Source organism: Schistocerca gregaria, chromosome 7 (assembly GCF_023897955.1).
Source record: "Schistocerca gregaria isolate iqSchGreg1 chromosome 7, iqSchGreg1.2, whole genome shotgun sequence".
Classification (NCBI taxonomy): domain Eukaryota; kingdom Metazoa; phylum Arthropoda; class Insecta; order Orthoptera; family Acrididae; genus Schistocerca; species Schistocerca gregaria.
In genome coordinates this window covers 377358157-377374577 of record NC_064926.1, presented here as the reverse complement: position 1 = coordinate 377374577, position 16421 = coordinate 377358157, and the positions used below count along the sequence as shown (strand labels likewise).

At 41.5% G+C, this 16421-nt stretch overlaps 1 protein-coding gene across 1 annotated transcript in view; it reads right to left on the bottom strand.

The window, feature by feature from the left end:
* LOC126282164 (bumetanide-sensitive sodium-(potassium)-chloride cotransporter-like) overlaps nucleotides 1-16421 on the bottom strand; it is a 562271-nt gene that overhangs the window by 95583 nt on the left and 450267 nt on the right. Inside the window, exons 9-12 of the mRNA XM_049981684.1 lie at nucleotides 14276-14383; nucleotides 5700-5823; nucleotides 5455-5576; nucleotides 1286-1421 (exon numbers count right to left, since the gene is read on the bottom strand). Of these exons, the coding sequence (XP_049837641.1) occupies nucleotides 1286-1421; nucleotides 5455-5576; nucleotides 5700-5823; nucleotides 14276-14383 (490 nt within the window). The remainder of the gene's footprint in view (nucleotides 1-1285; nucleotides 1422-5454; nucleotides 5577-5699; nucleotides 5824-14275; nucleotides 14384-16421) is intronic.

The window sequence follows — 16421 nt, the reverse complement described above, 5'->3', positions numbered from 1 at the left end:
CGGCTTGCCATGCCATTTCCACCTGGCGCCTCAGTTGGACCAGCGTTCGTGCTGGACGTGCAGACCGCGTGAGACGACGCTTCATCCAGTCCCAAACATGCTCAATGGGGACAGATCCGGAGATCTTGCTGGCCAGGGTAGTTGACTTACACCTTCTAGAGCACGTTGGGTGGCACGGGATACATGCGGACGTGCATTGTCCTGTTGGAACAGCAAGTTCCCTTGCCAGTCTAGGAATGGTAGAACGATGGGTTCGATGACGGTTTGGATGTACCGTGCACTATTCAGTGTCCCCTCGACGATCACCAGAGGTGTACGGCCAGTGTAGGAGATCGCTCCCCACACCATGATGCCGGGTGTTGGCCCTGTGTGCCTCGGTCGTATGCAGTCCTGATTGTGGCGCTCACCTGCACGGCGCCTAGGAACTCTAGAAATTTAATGATTTTTGCGTGTTATCGATATCGATACTGGCAATATATCAAAATACGTGACATTAGTGGTCGTGTCTTTTACTGCCATTGACTTGGAAGCTTAAACTTTTTACGGCGCCAAAGGATCATAGACCATAAAGAAGGATTATGGTATGTTTCATAAATTTGAACTCCATACGTCCACCCATTCCTGGGGAAAAGGGATCTTTAAAAGAAAAAAACCTAACAGTTGAATAGCAAATGGCAAAAAAATATTTTTCGTGTGTCGTAATTACAGATTAATAATTTTCGGATATTTTTACCTTACTTGCACAAAGAAACTTTGCTTCTTGTCAAATTTCATGATTATTAGTCAACGGGAAGTACGCTATAGGTTTTGATGAGTGAGTTTGCGAGTTTCAAAATACGTGACTCAAATTGCCGCATCTTTTAATTGCATTGACTTGGGAGTTTAAACGTTTTACACCGCAAGGGTGTCGTAGGGCCTAGTATGTGATATAAATTTCAAATTGATACATCTACTTATTCCTGAGAAACAGGGTTCTTATCAGTCTGACAGGCAGAGAGACAGACGGAAAAAAAGTGATCCTATAAGATTTCATTTTTTCCTGACTGTGGTGCGGTTCCCTAAAAACAAGAATACGCTACTTCTAGAAATAACTTGGACTTGTTCTTGTAGATGAGCTGGGGCAACCAAGATGGAATGCGACAACTCTGATAAAAAATTGGAAGAATATTAAATGCAATCAAACCATAAAGGAGATGTATATAAAATATGGGTAGATTACATTACAAGAAACGAGAGTAAATATGGGTAGATTACATTACAAGAAACGAGAGTAATGATGGCTTACCTGGTTTGCGGTAGGAAACGTACAGGTAGAGGGTGACGACCACAACGAAGGTGATGAGCGCCATGACCCAAGACATGAGGAACATCACTCCGATACACATGAGGGTTCCCAGCAGGCTCACCCAGGCATTGTAGTACTGCAACAAGAGGTCAACATGTAGCGCCACTCACAGCTGAATTCAGTTGTCAGTGACAAAGTTTAACACCTAAAAAAAACTGACATCTTGTGAATTGTACATGTTTTTAGTCCTTCTCCACATATTCATTTCTCGATTCTGCATTTTGCCTGTTCAGAAAACAACCCATTTCTTGAAAACTGCTATTTCGTCATTCTGGAAATGCGTGTTATTCAATGGTTTCTTCATTTGGGAAAAGGGGAAGAAGTCACAGCGTGCTGCGTCAGAGGAACTCGTGGAATGACGCAAAGTTTGATAGCCTAAAATAGCGGTAGGTGTGACTGCCCTGTGCAGAACGAGCTGCGTCGTTGTTGTGGAGCAGAAACACCTCTAATGACAGCTTCCAGTGAAGCGACGTCTGGTCAGTATCCCGCAATCTCGTCAGAAGATTAGGATAGTATGCCCCTGTAACGGTTTGTCCCCCCCCCCCCCACCCCCACCCCCCTACGAGCTTAATTTACGTGCACCATATCGTAGCACTCCCAGAAAACACTCGGCATCACCTTGTCCAAGGATGACTGCGTCTTCACGACTTCGGAGGTGGCAAATCCAATTTTTTCCACTGCCAGCTCCGCTTCTTTGTCTCAGTCATAGTGATGCATTCAGCATTCGTCCAAGATGATTAGATGGCTGAAGAAGTCTTCTGGACTGGCCTGCCAAAGGTATAAATAACCTCTACTGCCTCGATTTTACAGGCTTTCTGAATGGGTGTGAGCAGTCGTAGAACCCAGTGGGCTGCAATCTTAGTCATATTGAAAATGTCGCGAAAGACACTGGAAACTGATCAGAGACAAATTTTCACTTTTCCAGTATCACTTCGATCGTGATACGCCGGTCTTTCGGCACCAGACTTCACTTCTCTCGAGGTTCCCGTTTCTTCACAGGCTGATGACCTGCTACTTGTTGTTCACCATTCAGATTTGTTTGACAACACTGGAAGTGTCTGTGCCAGCTGCTCACTGTGTCAATGTACATGTCCACCAACTCAGCATGGATTGTTGCAGTACCGTTCCGCTTCAAATGCAGAAGCAAATGAATTACTGCGAGATACTCAAGTTTATAAATGGACAGCTTCTTTTTGTTTTGGATCCTCTAGAGGCATGTTGCGATATTGTAACGTGAGGACTTCAATGCGTACTAGGACTGCAGACATGACCTAACAAACAAACAAAATTATTTGTGCAATTTTGAATTTTGGGGATGATTTTTAAAGCTTTATTACTACCCTTGTATGTGTTCTCTAATGTCATCTAAGTGCCATGCATTAGCTGGTACTATGGTGTTTTCTTATCGCTTGGAACCCAGTGTATGACACTCATTCGCTTGTCTACATAATCCACCTACTTTATTTCAGTCGCACGTCTGTCATATTTATGTCTTACAGTCCGATCTGTTTCCTGACTCACTTGTTTTTTTGTATCTCTGAGTAATGATCAATGTGCGTGAGTGGTTTTTCGCATTTTAAGACCATACCTCACTGCCATTTATCAAAAGTGGAAAAATACATACTTATTGTAAACTTTTGATTTCAGTCACCTCAAAGGCATGGTTGTGATAACATTTCTTAATTTACCAAAAATGCTCCAGAACATTTATATTCTTCTCGTATTTCTTCTGCTGTCCGTCCAGTGACTGTTATCAGCTTCCCTGAACAAAAGCTCGTCAACTTCTTCTATAACTTCATTACCGATTTATAGAATGCTCCTTGCGATCTGTTCATTATTCACTACTCCAGCCTAATTGCAAAATTCTGGACTAAGGTTCTCGATTCGTTTTCTTAATTAATCTGCACTAGAGGCAACTGGCATAATTTCAGCAAAACGAAAGAGGTTCAGCTGTGCTAAATCAATGCGTAGTCCGTCTTTATCCCAGTCTTTGGTTTTGAAAAGTTCTTCTCTGGCTGTTGAACTGTTGAAAAAGTTTTTGTGATGCATAATCTTGTTGGCGACACTCTTAAAAGAAAAAGCTGCATCACGAAGGAATTACCCAAATGGGACGGCAAACGGTAGATGTGACGTTCGAGGACTTCTCCAACACATGCATTTCAGCAAAAGCAACGGACTTAGGACGGATCCCTGTGGCACTCACCAGTTAGATCCAAATTTGTTACTTGTTTCTGGAAATGAAGGAAAACCTTCTGCTAAATATAGTGGAATCAGATTTTCCGTCCAAAATGACACAATATGTTATTGGTCATTGTCTCAAATGCCTGTGCTACGTCACAGACGACACTAGGGTACTCATCGTTTAAACCTTTAAGTGCCTCACACACGAAATTATAAACTGAAATTACTATTGACTCTCGTTTTCTCGAGCCATACTTTAAGTCTGCATTGAGATCTGATACTGTTTCCTACAAGTTGCCTTCTCTAAGGCCTTCGACAGCACTGACAACAAGGAAACTGAGCTGTAATTCTTTAGTTTCTCTCTCACTTTTTATGAAGCAGTTTTACTAAAGAGTATTTTAATGGTACATTTATGTCTTTACTCCTTCAGCTACCGTGTGGTGTGTGGAAAAGGATATCCACTTCCCTGTTTCATCGGTGTATGAGAAAAACGACTGTTAAATAAACTTCAGTATGAGGTCTCATTGCTCTGATTTTCTTGCTGTAGTCATTTCGCGACACCTCGTAAATTCAACAGCAACCCTCTCGGTGACACAGTGTAGCGACTGCCACTGGAGTTTGTTGAGCATCCCAGTAACACTCCCGGCCGACTAAACGATCCCAGAACGAAAGATACCCGCTCTGCATTGGGTCTCTGTCTCTTCTGTTAGTCTAACCTGGTATGGGTCGTAGTCTGGTGGTCAATTCACAAGCATCGGTCGATCAAGCATTTTGTAATACACTTCTTTCGTGGGTGAACTACATTTCCTTGGGATTCCTCCCATGAATCTCAGCCCGTAATCTGCTTTCGAAACTATCGTCAGTCCACTTTAGGTCGTTTCGTATGTTTACTCCTACATATTTTCGGTAGTTAATTACCTAGTGATTTTTCTCCAATAGCGTAATGGTGCAGTAATAATCTTTTGTCTACCTGCGCGCAATATGTAAGACTTTTACATACGTTCTGGGTCCATTCTCAGTCCCCGTACTGAACATTATCTCCGCATGTCTCTCTGTATCTCGTTACAGTCTTCTGGCGATTCGTGGAAACATCCTGCCAGAAAGACGCGTTGCACTGGTTGCTGAGTGCAGCACTAACGTTCGGTGCCCTCACATTCGTGCGTCTACTTGGTGTTTCGTCATAATGATGTTAGTACTTACTGTTTGTTAATTTAAGCAATGATGAAGCTTCCTCATTTCTCGTTTCATGTTTGTGTATGATGCAGCAACTGCTTTGGAATACCGCAATGCAAAAGTTCTGGAGAAGAGTATCGTTTTGATTGTACTTGTACAATTATGCTGAATGACTGATGCTGTAATTCTCACACACAGCAGTTGTAATACGCTCTGCCATGATACCTCTTTCAAACTTTCCATATACTTTCAATTTAGTATTCAGAGTTTCTTGTTCTCTCCTTGCAATTATGGTATAACTCACCTTTCTCTTACATGACAATGCAATATTAAATTAAAATATCATACTCATCGAAGTGTTGAGATTTTTTAGTTTTTTACTCGAGAATAAAATAAAAGTTCATGACATCTAACATTAAAATTTCACATTACTATCACCTTTAACGCCTGGTACTGTAATAAGGAACCTCGCTCAGTCACTTCTTCTTGCACTGATATCGTGATACCTTCTTCATAAGCTGATCCAAGGATGAAATGTCGTTAATAGCATCAGAAATGTTAGTTTAGATCTTTAGCTGAGTACTGGACCTAAGATCCGTTTCTTCGTGTAAGGTCATAGATGTTTTTGTTAATCTGACAGTTATATATGACTACGAATTTAAAATAAACAAAGTATATCTCACAGGAAACAGAGGAAGAACCATCACAACCAATGAAAAGATGATATTGTAAAATAAAAGTATATCGGATTGTACCTTGAACGCAGGTCTCCATCCGGGGCTCTTTGATATGGACGCATGGAAGACGGAGAAGTTGATTAGAGCGTAGGCTGCGAGGAAGAAGTTGGAGAGCAAAGGTGCGATCGCATTCAGCTGTGCTGAAAAAAGAAATACAAACTCAGATTAATCTTCAAGTCACAGGTCTTATTACAGAAAAGTCTCAGTCTATCATAATTGTTAGTAGCACCAGTTTCAAGATTATTACGAGTTTTTGAGCTCACCGATTAATATGCATCCGAAGGAAATTAGTGACACGAGAATATAACCTCTGACAGGATCGTTGTTCGCGCCATACCCAACGGAGAAGAATCCTATGAATGGATACAGCCTGTCCTTTGCGAGAGCCTAGAAAAATTGAAAACACATGCTTATTGTATTCATCATCAAAGAGTAGCAAAATATACTGACATAATTAAGCGATATTGCATGGCAGCATATGCTCTGCAAGTCACTCTTAATTAAAGCAATTCCGGCATATGTCACCAATTCATTAATTTTTGAGTGTCCTTGTCCAAAAAGTGCATTTTTCTGGTTCTTTTGACTCATATGTTTGTACCCATATTAACACTACAGCGTAGTTCTTCCGATTACTCTTACACCCACTTTCTATAAACAATTCCTCCTGCACAATATCAGTGGCTAAGAACAAAAATTAGAAACCAGCATGATGAATTTTGTAAAATATTCTACCCCAGGGAGTAACCAATCTCCAAATTCTAAAGAAATGAAAAGTAAGAATTCGGTTTCTGTGGACTTACAGCATCGTGTAAAGGGTGAGTCAGAGCGTCCTGAAACATACTTAAAACGACAAAGATGTAACATCAAACATAAGAATATATATTGTCTAGCCACCTTTAATGTGCACTGCCCTCTAAAAGCAGGCAAACTAAAAACATGAACAGAATTTCTCAAAAAGAAAAATATTGTGCTAACTGAATTCCAAGAAAAAACATAATCACTGAAACACTTTTTTGATTCAGAAAAATTCCAGATTTTTAACAGGGAAACCAAGCAGAATGCATAGAGACGACTGGGACGAGATCGGCAGCATCACAGTATCACGCGGAATACGAATCGATTAATCAAGGTGTCTTCTCTGCCGGCGGACATACAGAGAAACCTGCGCAACACAGAAGCCCTACCACATCGGCTGTATGGATTACCCAAGATCCATAAGAACAACGTTCCACTGAGACCGATCGTTAGCACTCCTGGATCACCGACATAGAAACTGGCGAAACACTTGGCCTCTCTGCTCCAGCCACACGTGGGGAAGACCGACACATACATTAAGGACTCAGGACATTTCATTGAGAAGCTGAAGAAACTGAAACTTGAACCAAACGACATATTGGTCAGCTTTGATGTTGTTTCGTTATTTACGAAAGTGCCACTCAGTGGCGCTCTGGAGCACATCGGTTCCATTTTCTCGCAGGACATCAGAAAGCTGTTCCATACATGTCTCACCATGAGCTATTTCACGTGGAATGGCGATTTCTACGAACAGCTGGAAGGCGTCGGCATGGGTAGTCCTCTCAGTCCAGTGGTGGCCAACTTCTTCATGGAACAATTCGAAGCACAGGCAGTGGACTCGGCGACTTGCAAACCTAAGGTGTGGTACAGGTACGTCGATGATACTTTCGTGGTATGGAGCCATGGTGAAGAACAGCTCGGTGACTTCCTAAGACACTTGAACAGCCTCCATGCCAACATAACATTTACCATGGAAGTAGAAAAGGACAAGAAACTGCCATTTCTAGATGTGCTGGTCACAAGGGACGGCGAAAACCTGGGACACAGCGTCTATCGAAAACCGACACACACGGATCGATACCTGCACAAACTGTCAAACCACCACCCAAGCCAGAAAAGAGGCATGATTAGTACCCTCATAACGAGAGCAGGACGAATATGTGAGCCGCAACACCTCAAACGAGAAATGCAACACCTGGAAAGTGTCCTGAGGAGCAATGGGTACTCCACAAATTATGTTAGAAGTGTAACAGAGCCAAACACTCGGCGAACTAAGAAACCAGTAAAAGAAATGTCGGGTCCGGCCTTTCTGCCATATATTCCCAGAGTGACGGACAGAATCGGCCGTATATTGCGCAAACATGGCTTAAAGACGATTTTTAAACCGACAAGGAAGATCAAAGAGTGTCTTAGATCGGCGAAGGAGAAAACAGAACCACTTGCAATATCGGGAATATACCGTATACCATGCACATGCCGTAACGTTTATGTCGGAATGACTGGACGGTCCATCAACACCAGGATCAAAGAGCATAAGCGACATTGCAGGTTGGGGCAGGTGGAGAAATCGGCCGTGGCAGAGCACGCACTGAATGAGACCGACCACGTAATAAAATTCGCCGACACGAAAGTTCTGGCTGTAGAGAAGCACTATCACACGCGCTTGTTCAGAGAAGCTGTAGAAATACAAAAACACGCGAACAGTTTGAACAAGAAAGAGGAAAGCCTTAAGGTAAACGGATCCTGGCTTCCCGTACTGCAGCGAACGACCGTCGCAAGTAGCAAGAGGAGAGCCGCATCGGAAATGACCGCGGAGAAGCCCTCGGACGTTGGCGCGCCAGGGACATATTGTCTGCGGCCGCGAGCTCGGCTCCAGTTCACCACCGGCAATGGAGGGTGAAGCTTTGACAATGCCAGCCACTCGTGCTGGCGAAACGTCAGAAAAATCATTAGATGAACGTCGGCCGAAGAACCCGAGACAGAAGTCAATAGGCAGTTTGTCAACAACACAACTGCAACCTACCAAAGAAAACTGTAATTTTGACAATGTGTATCAAGAGAATCGGACTCGAGGGAAGGAACATTCGAGAAAATTAAAGAAATTTTAAGAATCTGGAGTAGACGACATTCCCTGAGACGTGCTGATATCTTTGGGAGAGCCAACCACAACATAAATATTCCACCTGGCGTAAAAGATGTGTGAGAGAGGTGAAATACACGCAGACTTCAAGAAAGAAAGCAGGTGCTGACAATTGTGAATATTAACGAACTATTAGTTTGATGAAGTCATGGCTGCAAAATACTAACACGATTTATTTACACTTAAACTAGTATAGCTAGTAGCAGCCGACCTCGAGGAAGATCAGTTTGGATTCTGGAGAAATGTAGGAACACGCGAGGCAATACTAAACATACGACATCTCTTAGAAGATAGGTTAAGGTAAGGTAAACCGGTATTTATAACTCTAGTTGTTTTAGAGAAAGCCTTTGAAAATGTTAAGTGGAACGCACCCATTGAAATTATGAAGGTGGCGTGGGTAAAATACAGGGAACAAAAGGATATTTCCAGTTTTACAGAAATCAGACAGCAGTAGAAGGACATGAAAGGGAAGCAATGATTCATAGTGAAGTGAGACATGATTGCAGTCACACATGGAGCCTACCTCGATATTATTCAGCCTGTTCAATGAGCAACCAAACCAAGGAAAAATTTGGAGAAGGGTTAAAGTTGAGGAAGAAGAAATAAAAACTTTGGGTTTGCTGATGACATTGTAATTAAGTCAGATGCAGCAAAGGACTTGGAAGAGCAGTTCAACGGAATGGAAAGTGTCTTAAAAGAAGGATGTAAGGTGAAAATAAGAAAGGCGACAAAACAAGGATAATGAAATGTCGTCGAATTAAATAGGTGATGTTGAAGGAATTAGATTACGAAACGAGACACTAAAAGTAGTCGAAGAGTTTTATTACTTGAGCAACAAATTGAGTGGTGATGACCAAAGTAGAAAGGACCCAAAATGTAGACTCTCAACAGCTATAAAAGCTTTTCTGAAACAGAGAAAAATTACCGAGAGAGTCTTTTCTGAAGGTATTTGTCTGGAGTTAGCCATGTTTGGGAGTGAAACGTGGACAACAAGCTGTTCAGAAAAAGAGAGAGAGCTTCTGGAATGAGGTGCTATAGAAAAAGTGCTACAGAAGAATACTGAATATTAAATGGATAAATCATGTAAGTAATGAGGAGTTACAGAACAGGATTGGGGAGAAAAGAAATTTGTGGCACAACTAAAAGAAGGGACTGGCTGATAGGGCACTTTCTGAAACATCAAGGGACTACCAGTTTGTTACTGGAGCGAAATGGGGGAAGGGTAGGTGGTTAAAATTGTAGAGAGAGACCAGGACTAAAATAAGCACGATCAAATGGAACTAAGTTGCAGTTGTTCGGAGATGAAGAGGTGTGCACAGGAGAGCTGTATAAAACCAACCTTCTGACTATAGGTCACAAGAAAAACAACAAAACGACTAAAAAATAACAAAAAATCTGGAGATGACAATACAGTTGTAGAATAATGGAAGCACTCTAGTGACAATATGATAGCATGCATAACAAAAATAATTCAAGAAATCTGGAAAACCAGCAGACTTCTGGCTGGATAGACGTTGCCTTAATACATCCCCTACAAAAGAAGGGAGAAAAAACTGATGCTAACAAATATAGAAGGCTCTCGCCGCTGCAGTGACCTATAAGACCCTGTAGAATGCCCTTTTAAGCAGAGCTGAAACAATACTTGAGCCATAGTTACTTGAGTGCGAAGGAACACACAGGATGAGTGGCAGGAGAGAGATCATGTGTAGAAAAAGTCACAAATTTTAAGCACAACTTATAAATATGGAAAATCAGAAACTTGAAATAAGTTTTGACATTTGTAGACTTTAAAAAGGTACACGATTCTATTGATGGAAATATATCACTCGATATTTTAAAAGAGTCTGGTGAAAGTAATAAAACAACCGATATATTTAAAGTAACTTTAGTCAAAAGCAAAATTTTTGCGAGAACTGTCAGATAATTGTGAAACAAAATCCGAGGTAAGACAAGGAGATGGTTTATCTCACCTACTTTATAACTGTGCATTAGAAAAAGTGGTTAGTGATTGGAGGAATTCCATAAATACTAACGATATACAACTAGGAAGAATGCCAAACAAGACCACTGTACAATGTCTAGCCATTGCAGATGACATGACACTTACTACAGACTCACTTGAAAACGCACAAGAACAAATCACAGAACTATAAAGTCGAATAGTAAGAGTACAGTTACAAACACCATTTGAAAAAAATGGAATTCATGACAGACATCGATAACGCACCTCAAAAGCTTAAAATAAATAACAATACAATATCTAAAGTAGACTTAAGTATCTAGGAGAATGGGTATGAAACAACACAAAGGAAAAGACAGAAATAGAGACTACCCTACATAATACTGGGAGGACCTTTCAAATATCAAGAAATATATCTACTAAAATATCTTTATCCTGAAACACAAAAGTGGAACATCATGGAAGAGTGGTCATACTAGAAATACTCTATCCTGTGGGAACTTTTAAACTGACTTCGAAGGGAGAGCTATAGAAGATAGAAGAAACTCAAAGAGGATTCTCAATACAGATACTAAGAGCCAAAATCAGCAGCAAATTAGAGAACAGATAAATAGAAAATTATTCCTTGAATGCAGGACGGATAATGGCTGAATAACTAAACAGAGCTCTGACTTCCTAAAGAATCACAAATCCAAAATCACATTGGTAAGAAAAAATGAAGAAACATCAAAATATGGGAGTTGGCACGGATACAACAAGAAATAGAACACAATTAAAAGGCAGGCCTTCAGGACAGGAAAAAATTGAAGAATTGGAAGAAAACGAGCACAGGAAAAGAAGGAACAACATTCTCGAAGGATGAAAACAGTGTGGGCCCAAAGAAAACTACAGTTGAAAACAAAGACTCAGAGAAATGTTGATTTATTGTACCCTTAGAAATAAAAAAACAACTGGGGGAGGGGGGTTACACTAATCTATAACAGAACCAAATCACAGCATGCCATTACGAACCGCCTCAGAATATTCCTTCTTACTATTCAGTCCTGATGAAACTTTTGAACGGTTTTGTTTAATTTTCATGCTTCCCATTTTTCTTGTCATAGGAAAAAAAGCTCATGTTACGGTATCAGCGATGCGACAAAAATCTTCCCGACAACACGCTCGTTACACGTGCTGTGTCCCGACAACACGCTCGTTACACGTGCTGCGTGTAATATGCCAGATGATAACGAAGGCAATCGCTGGACGCCTGCAAATGGCTAACTACCGTTTTTGAAAAGGAAACGTTCTTATCTCCAGGTGCCCCGATAATAATTTTTGTGTTTCTTTTATGTCTTTTGATATCGAGACCAGCGCTTTTCATTGGTATACACGAATTTTGTCGGAATGTCAGAAATGTGGTGGCTGAATAATTTAAGAAAAAGAATGTGGCGCTAAGTTGTTCCAGTATTTAAGATTCCGTTATCGTGTGAACCCCAAACTATCTATTCAAACGGCACAGTATAAAGAACGATGGAAAATAAAATAAAATAAATGTTAGATGACGATTAGTTTGGTGTTAGGAAAAGTAAAGGCACCAGACAGGAAGTTCTGACTTTGCCCTACTAATGAAAGCAAGATTACAAAGAATCAAAACACATTGATGGGATTTATCGACCTAGAATAAACTTCAGACAATTTAAAATGGTGCAAGAAATTCGCAATTCTCAGAATAATAGGTGTAAGCTATAGTTTATAATGTTCAGCTAAGTATTAATCTCTACACTTCGCAGTGTGGTATGTGTGACCACTCTTGAAATTGATAACTGATCTCAAGGGGTTATTTTCTATATATGTCTTCGACTGGATTCTGTGGTTTGGTGACACCTCTTTGTTTTGTAATAATGTTTTTTTCTGTATTCTTGATCAGGTATTTGATACTTTTAATGTCACCGCAGGTGACTGGAGCTACGAACTACGAAACGTTTCAGGTGATTACAAACCTGCGCAAATCAGTCTCGTTCTCAAGAAGGGGCATCGAAGAAAGATGTAAAACTATAGCCGTACACTGCTGACGTCAGTCTGCCAGCACAATTTCAGAATACATTTTAAGGTCCTGTGTTATGAACTTTCTGTGAGCTGAAAACCTCCTCTGCAGGAATCAATATTGATTCTACAGATAACGCACGTGTGAAAAACATCTCACTTAGTTCGTCCACAGTAATTCCTGGCACTCAGGCTGATGTGTTCCCCGACTTCCGTAAGGTGTTAGATAGAGTTCGGCTTTGCTGCCTAATCAACAATGGACGAACACAAGGAATATCGGACCAACTTTGTGAATGGGTCGAGGAGCTCCTAGCTAATGGAACATCTATATCACTCTTAAGAGAGAGAGATCTTCAGATGTGAAAGTAACTTCGGGTAAAAAAAAAAAAAAAAAAAAGACGCAGCACGAAGGACTTACCCAATCGCCACACCCTTGCTTGGCCAGCAAGGCCGCCGAATCTCTCCCCAGTTGAAAATATTTGGAGCGTTTTGGACATTATTCTCCAGCTAATTCGGTATTCTGACGATCTAACGTGCCATTTGGACGGAATTTGGCAAGTTATCCCTCAGGGGGACATCCAATAACTCAATCAATCCGGATAACTGCTTGCATAAGAGCCAGCCGTGGAACGTCGCGTTATTGACTTGATCTGTGAAGCTCTTTCTCTTGGATATATCATCCAATTTTTTCTGAAATTGTAATTTTGTTTGACTGCACATGCACATCACATCTTCCTATTTCCGACCTGTTCGAATACTTCCTTCGTAGTACTTCTTTCTTTCTTTTTGTCTTAGAATGTATGTTAATGTTATTTTATCCATGTTGGATCTTGAGAACTCCGCGGTCGTTAATGATAGTAGCTGAAAGCTTTGGTCAGTAACGTCGGATAATTCATGAGGCTGTTAGCGAATGATGGTGTTGTTTATATTCGTAGAGCTAGAAAATTGCAGCGAATTGCAGGTAATTGTGTAGAGGATAGACGCTTGACACAAGACTGACAGTTGAACCTCAGCATAAAAGGGTGGGGAGCATCAATTATTGCATGATTACACGATTGCCGAACAATCGCTGCAAGCAGCCAGATCTGTTTAATATCTGTGTGTGTGTGTGTGGGGGGGGGGGGGGGGGGGCGGACTGTTTGAAATGGAACGACTACAAAACAACAAATCGTAGGAGAGGCAGATACCAGAGTGAGATTCTTTGGAAGAATTCTCAGGACGTGTAGTCCATCTACGAAGGTCTACAAAATCCTCGTTTTAACGATAGTTGAATACTTCTCGAAATTCTGACAACCTTATCAGATAGGACTGATGAAGGACACAGAGAAGATCCAAAGAAGGGCAGTGCGTTTCGTCACTGGTTCGTTTAGTACGCGTGAAAGCATCAAGGTATTGCCCATCCAACAACAGTGATAGACGCTGCAAGACAGACGTTGTTCATTTCGGTGAGATATACTGTTAAAATTTCGAAAGCATACGTTCCTAGGAAAGTCAACCAATATACCGTTTTCTCCTACGTACACCTCTTGAAAAAAGATTACGAACGTACAATTAGAGAAACGTCATCTCACACGGATGCTTACCAACAATCTTGCTACCCGCGCACAATTGGCCAGTGGATTTGGACAGGGAGGAAGTGGCAGTGGAATAAAAAGCATCCTCTGCCACACATAACAAGGCGGCTTGCCAAGTATAGGCGTAGACGCATCCTTGGTTCACCCTACATGAACTCAGTGACAAGTGTGGGCGTCAGTATGATGTAAACCTGCAACTTTCCCGCTCCTGTCTCTGTGTGACCACAGGTAATGCTATGCCCCCTCACAGTATCAAATGCGGCCTAGCACGAAAACCAGCTCAAGAACAGTATATTTGCGACATATGAATTGGACTTCCCGCCACGGTAGTAGAAAATTACTTACCTGTAAAACTCGAGGAGCTCCCACGAGACTTGCAATAGCTGACGATAGTGCCGCTGCGAAACACCCACCGTAGATCAGAGGTCCCCACCACGACACCAGCTCCATCACCTGAACATGATAAACATTTAACGGTTATTAAGCCACTGAGTCAGAAATACAGATAAACTGTTACGAAAATTGTTAAAGCGCTAGAAAAAGTAAACACAAGCAACTTGCAAATTGCTTACATAATGTCGAAAGAAGACAATTTCCACATATGGGGCAATTTTTTATTTGCTGTATTTTAAAAGAAAGGAGACGGGCAAGACAAGCTGGAGGACTATCTACCTGTAAGCCTGAGACACAAGATATTCGCTAAAATGTTGTCAAGCGCATAGAAATAAAACTATGCATTTTGATCAAGCGAAGGAACATGTTGGCTTTTAGGGTGAATAAAGCATGACAAACCATTCGCAAGTTCTGGACGAAGTTACGGAACAGACGAGTCAGTGCAAACACTTGGAGTCTACAAGATAACCCTGGAAATGTGGCCAATCTTACGTTGGACAAATAGTGCGCTCATTCAGAGCTACGCAGGAAGGAGCATGAGAAGTTTTATAGCCTACACTAGCCAGAAAATTCCGCTCTAGATGAGTATGTTCTAGAAAACAGTAGCCGGATCTAATCTGACGAAACGTATGGCGTGGGTCGCGCTTATGGCTTCTGGGACCATACAGTTAAAAGAAGCCATCAAATTAAAAATCACTGAAAACATCCTTAACAGAGATGGTGGGCTGCGGCTCGGCGCGGCGAGAGATCCAGCGATCTATAATGCATTCTGAAGGTATGTGTGGGGCGACGGCAACTGTACACTCCGCGCACATCAAACAAAACGTTCACTGTGTGTAATGCATTAAATAATCAAGTAAGTCGTGTATCTCTATTCACTGGTTGCGAAATCTATTACTGCACTCTTGAATGTATTCCGTTGTAAAGACTATTCATAACTGATGGGGTTTCAAAATATTTATGAAGTTACTTACAAAAACAATTGACAACTGGTAAGCGTCTCATAAACTCTGTATGAAATGCGTCCCTAAACAGCTTGCTGATAAGGCTACAAGCAAGATTATGAATATCAGCACGTGGAAGTTTGTCCAGTAAAACATAGAGGATTAAATATGCTTGAAGAGAATTGTTAGCGTACTATTGAGGAATCCCAGTAGCCGAAGATATTCCTAATTTTTATGTTATCTTTGGACTTGTGATCATGTTACATTCATAAAAGGTAATAGGAAACACAGTCACCTTCAGTCACCAGTCGTGATATTTATTAAGAAGAACGATGCATTTCAATTCGCAAATATGTATATTCAGGTGGTCCACATGGTAATGCCCACATTACTTCTGTTATCAGTTGTACGGACTGTATGCATGGTACACATTACGAAAGATAGATTTTGCGCATTACACTGGTTACCGCACATACAGGGTGATTTTTCCATCGCGTACAAAATCTACGGATTGATCGGTGAGAGGATACGGAACAAAAAAAGGTCTAATGAACTTAGGTCCGGAAATACATGGTTTGCACTTATTCAGTCATACTTTGTTACAGAGACTGCGGTCTAATATGCGCTGTACCAAGCAGCCACACTTACAGCATTCTTTTGTATCCTCCTAGAGGGTGCTACTGTTCATCATACATTAGGCCCTAGCGCCCTCTCCTGCCATAGTAATTGGTAATGTTGAGTCCGATTCACTTCTCTTGCTGACTCACTTTTTAGTGGTGTGGTGCAGCGTTGTACACAGTGGTTCCGTATTCGAATCGAGAGCTTACCGACATGGTGTTTACTTACGGAAACGCAAATGACAACGGGAACGGGCAGGAAGGTTGTATCAGGAGACCTATACCCGCTGACAACAAGCACAGCATTCAAAATGTTAGCAACAGTGTTTCGCCGTTTGTCGGAGACAGTGTAGTTTCAGAAAGCACGAAATCTTGAAGGATGTATCCGAAATGTTCGGACACTAGACTTAGAGAAAATGTGATTAACACTGTGGAAGGTGACCGCCGTGTCAGTACCAGGCAGTTGGCCCGCCAGAACAGGGTAAGCCAGATGACCATGTGGAGCTTTCTCCATCACAATTGTTGCTACCCTTGTCC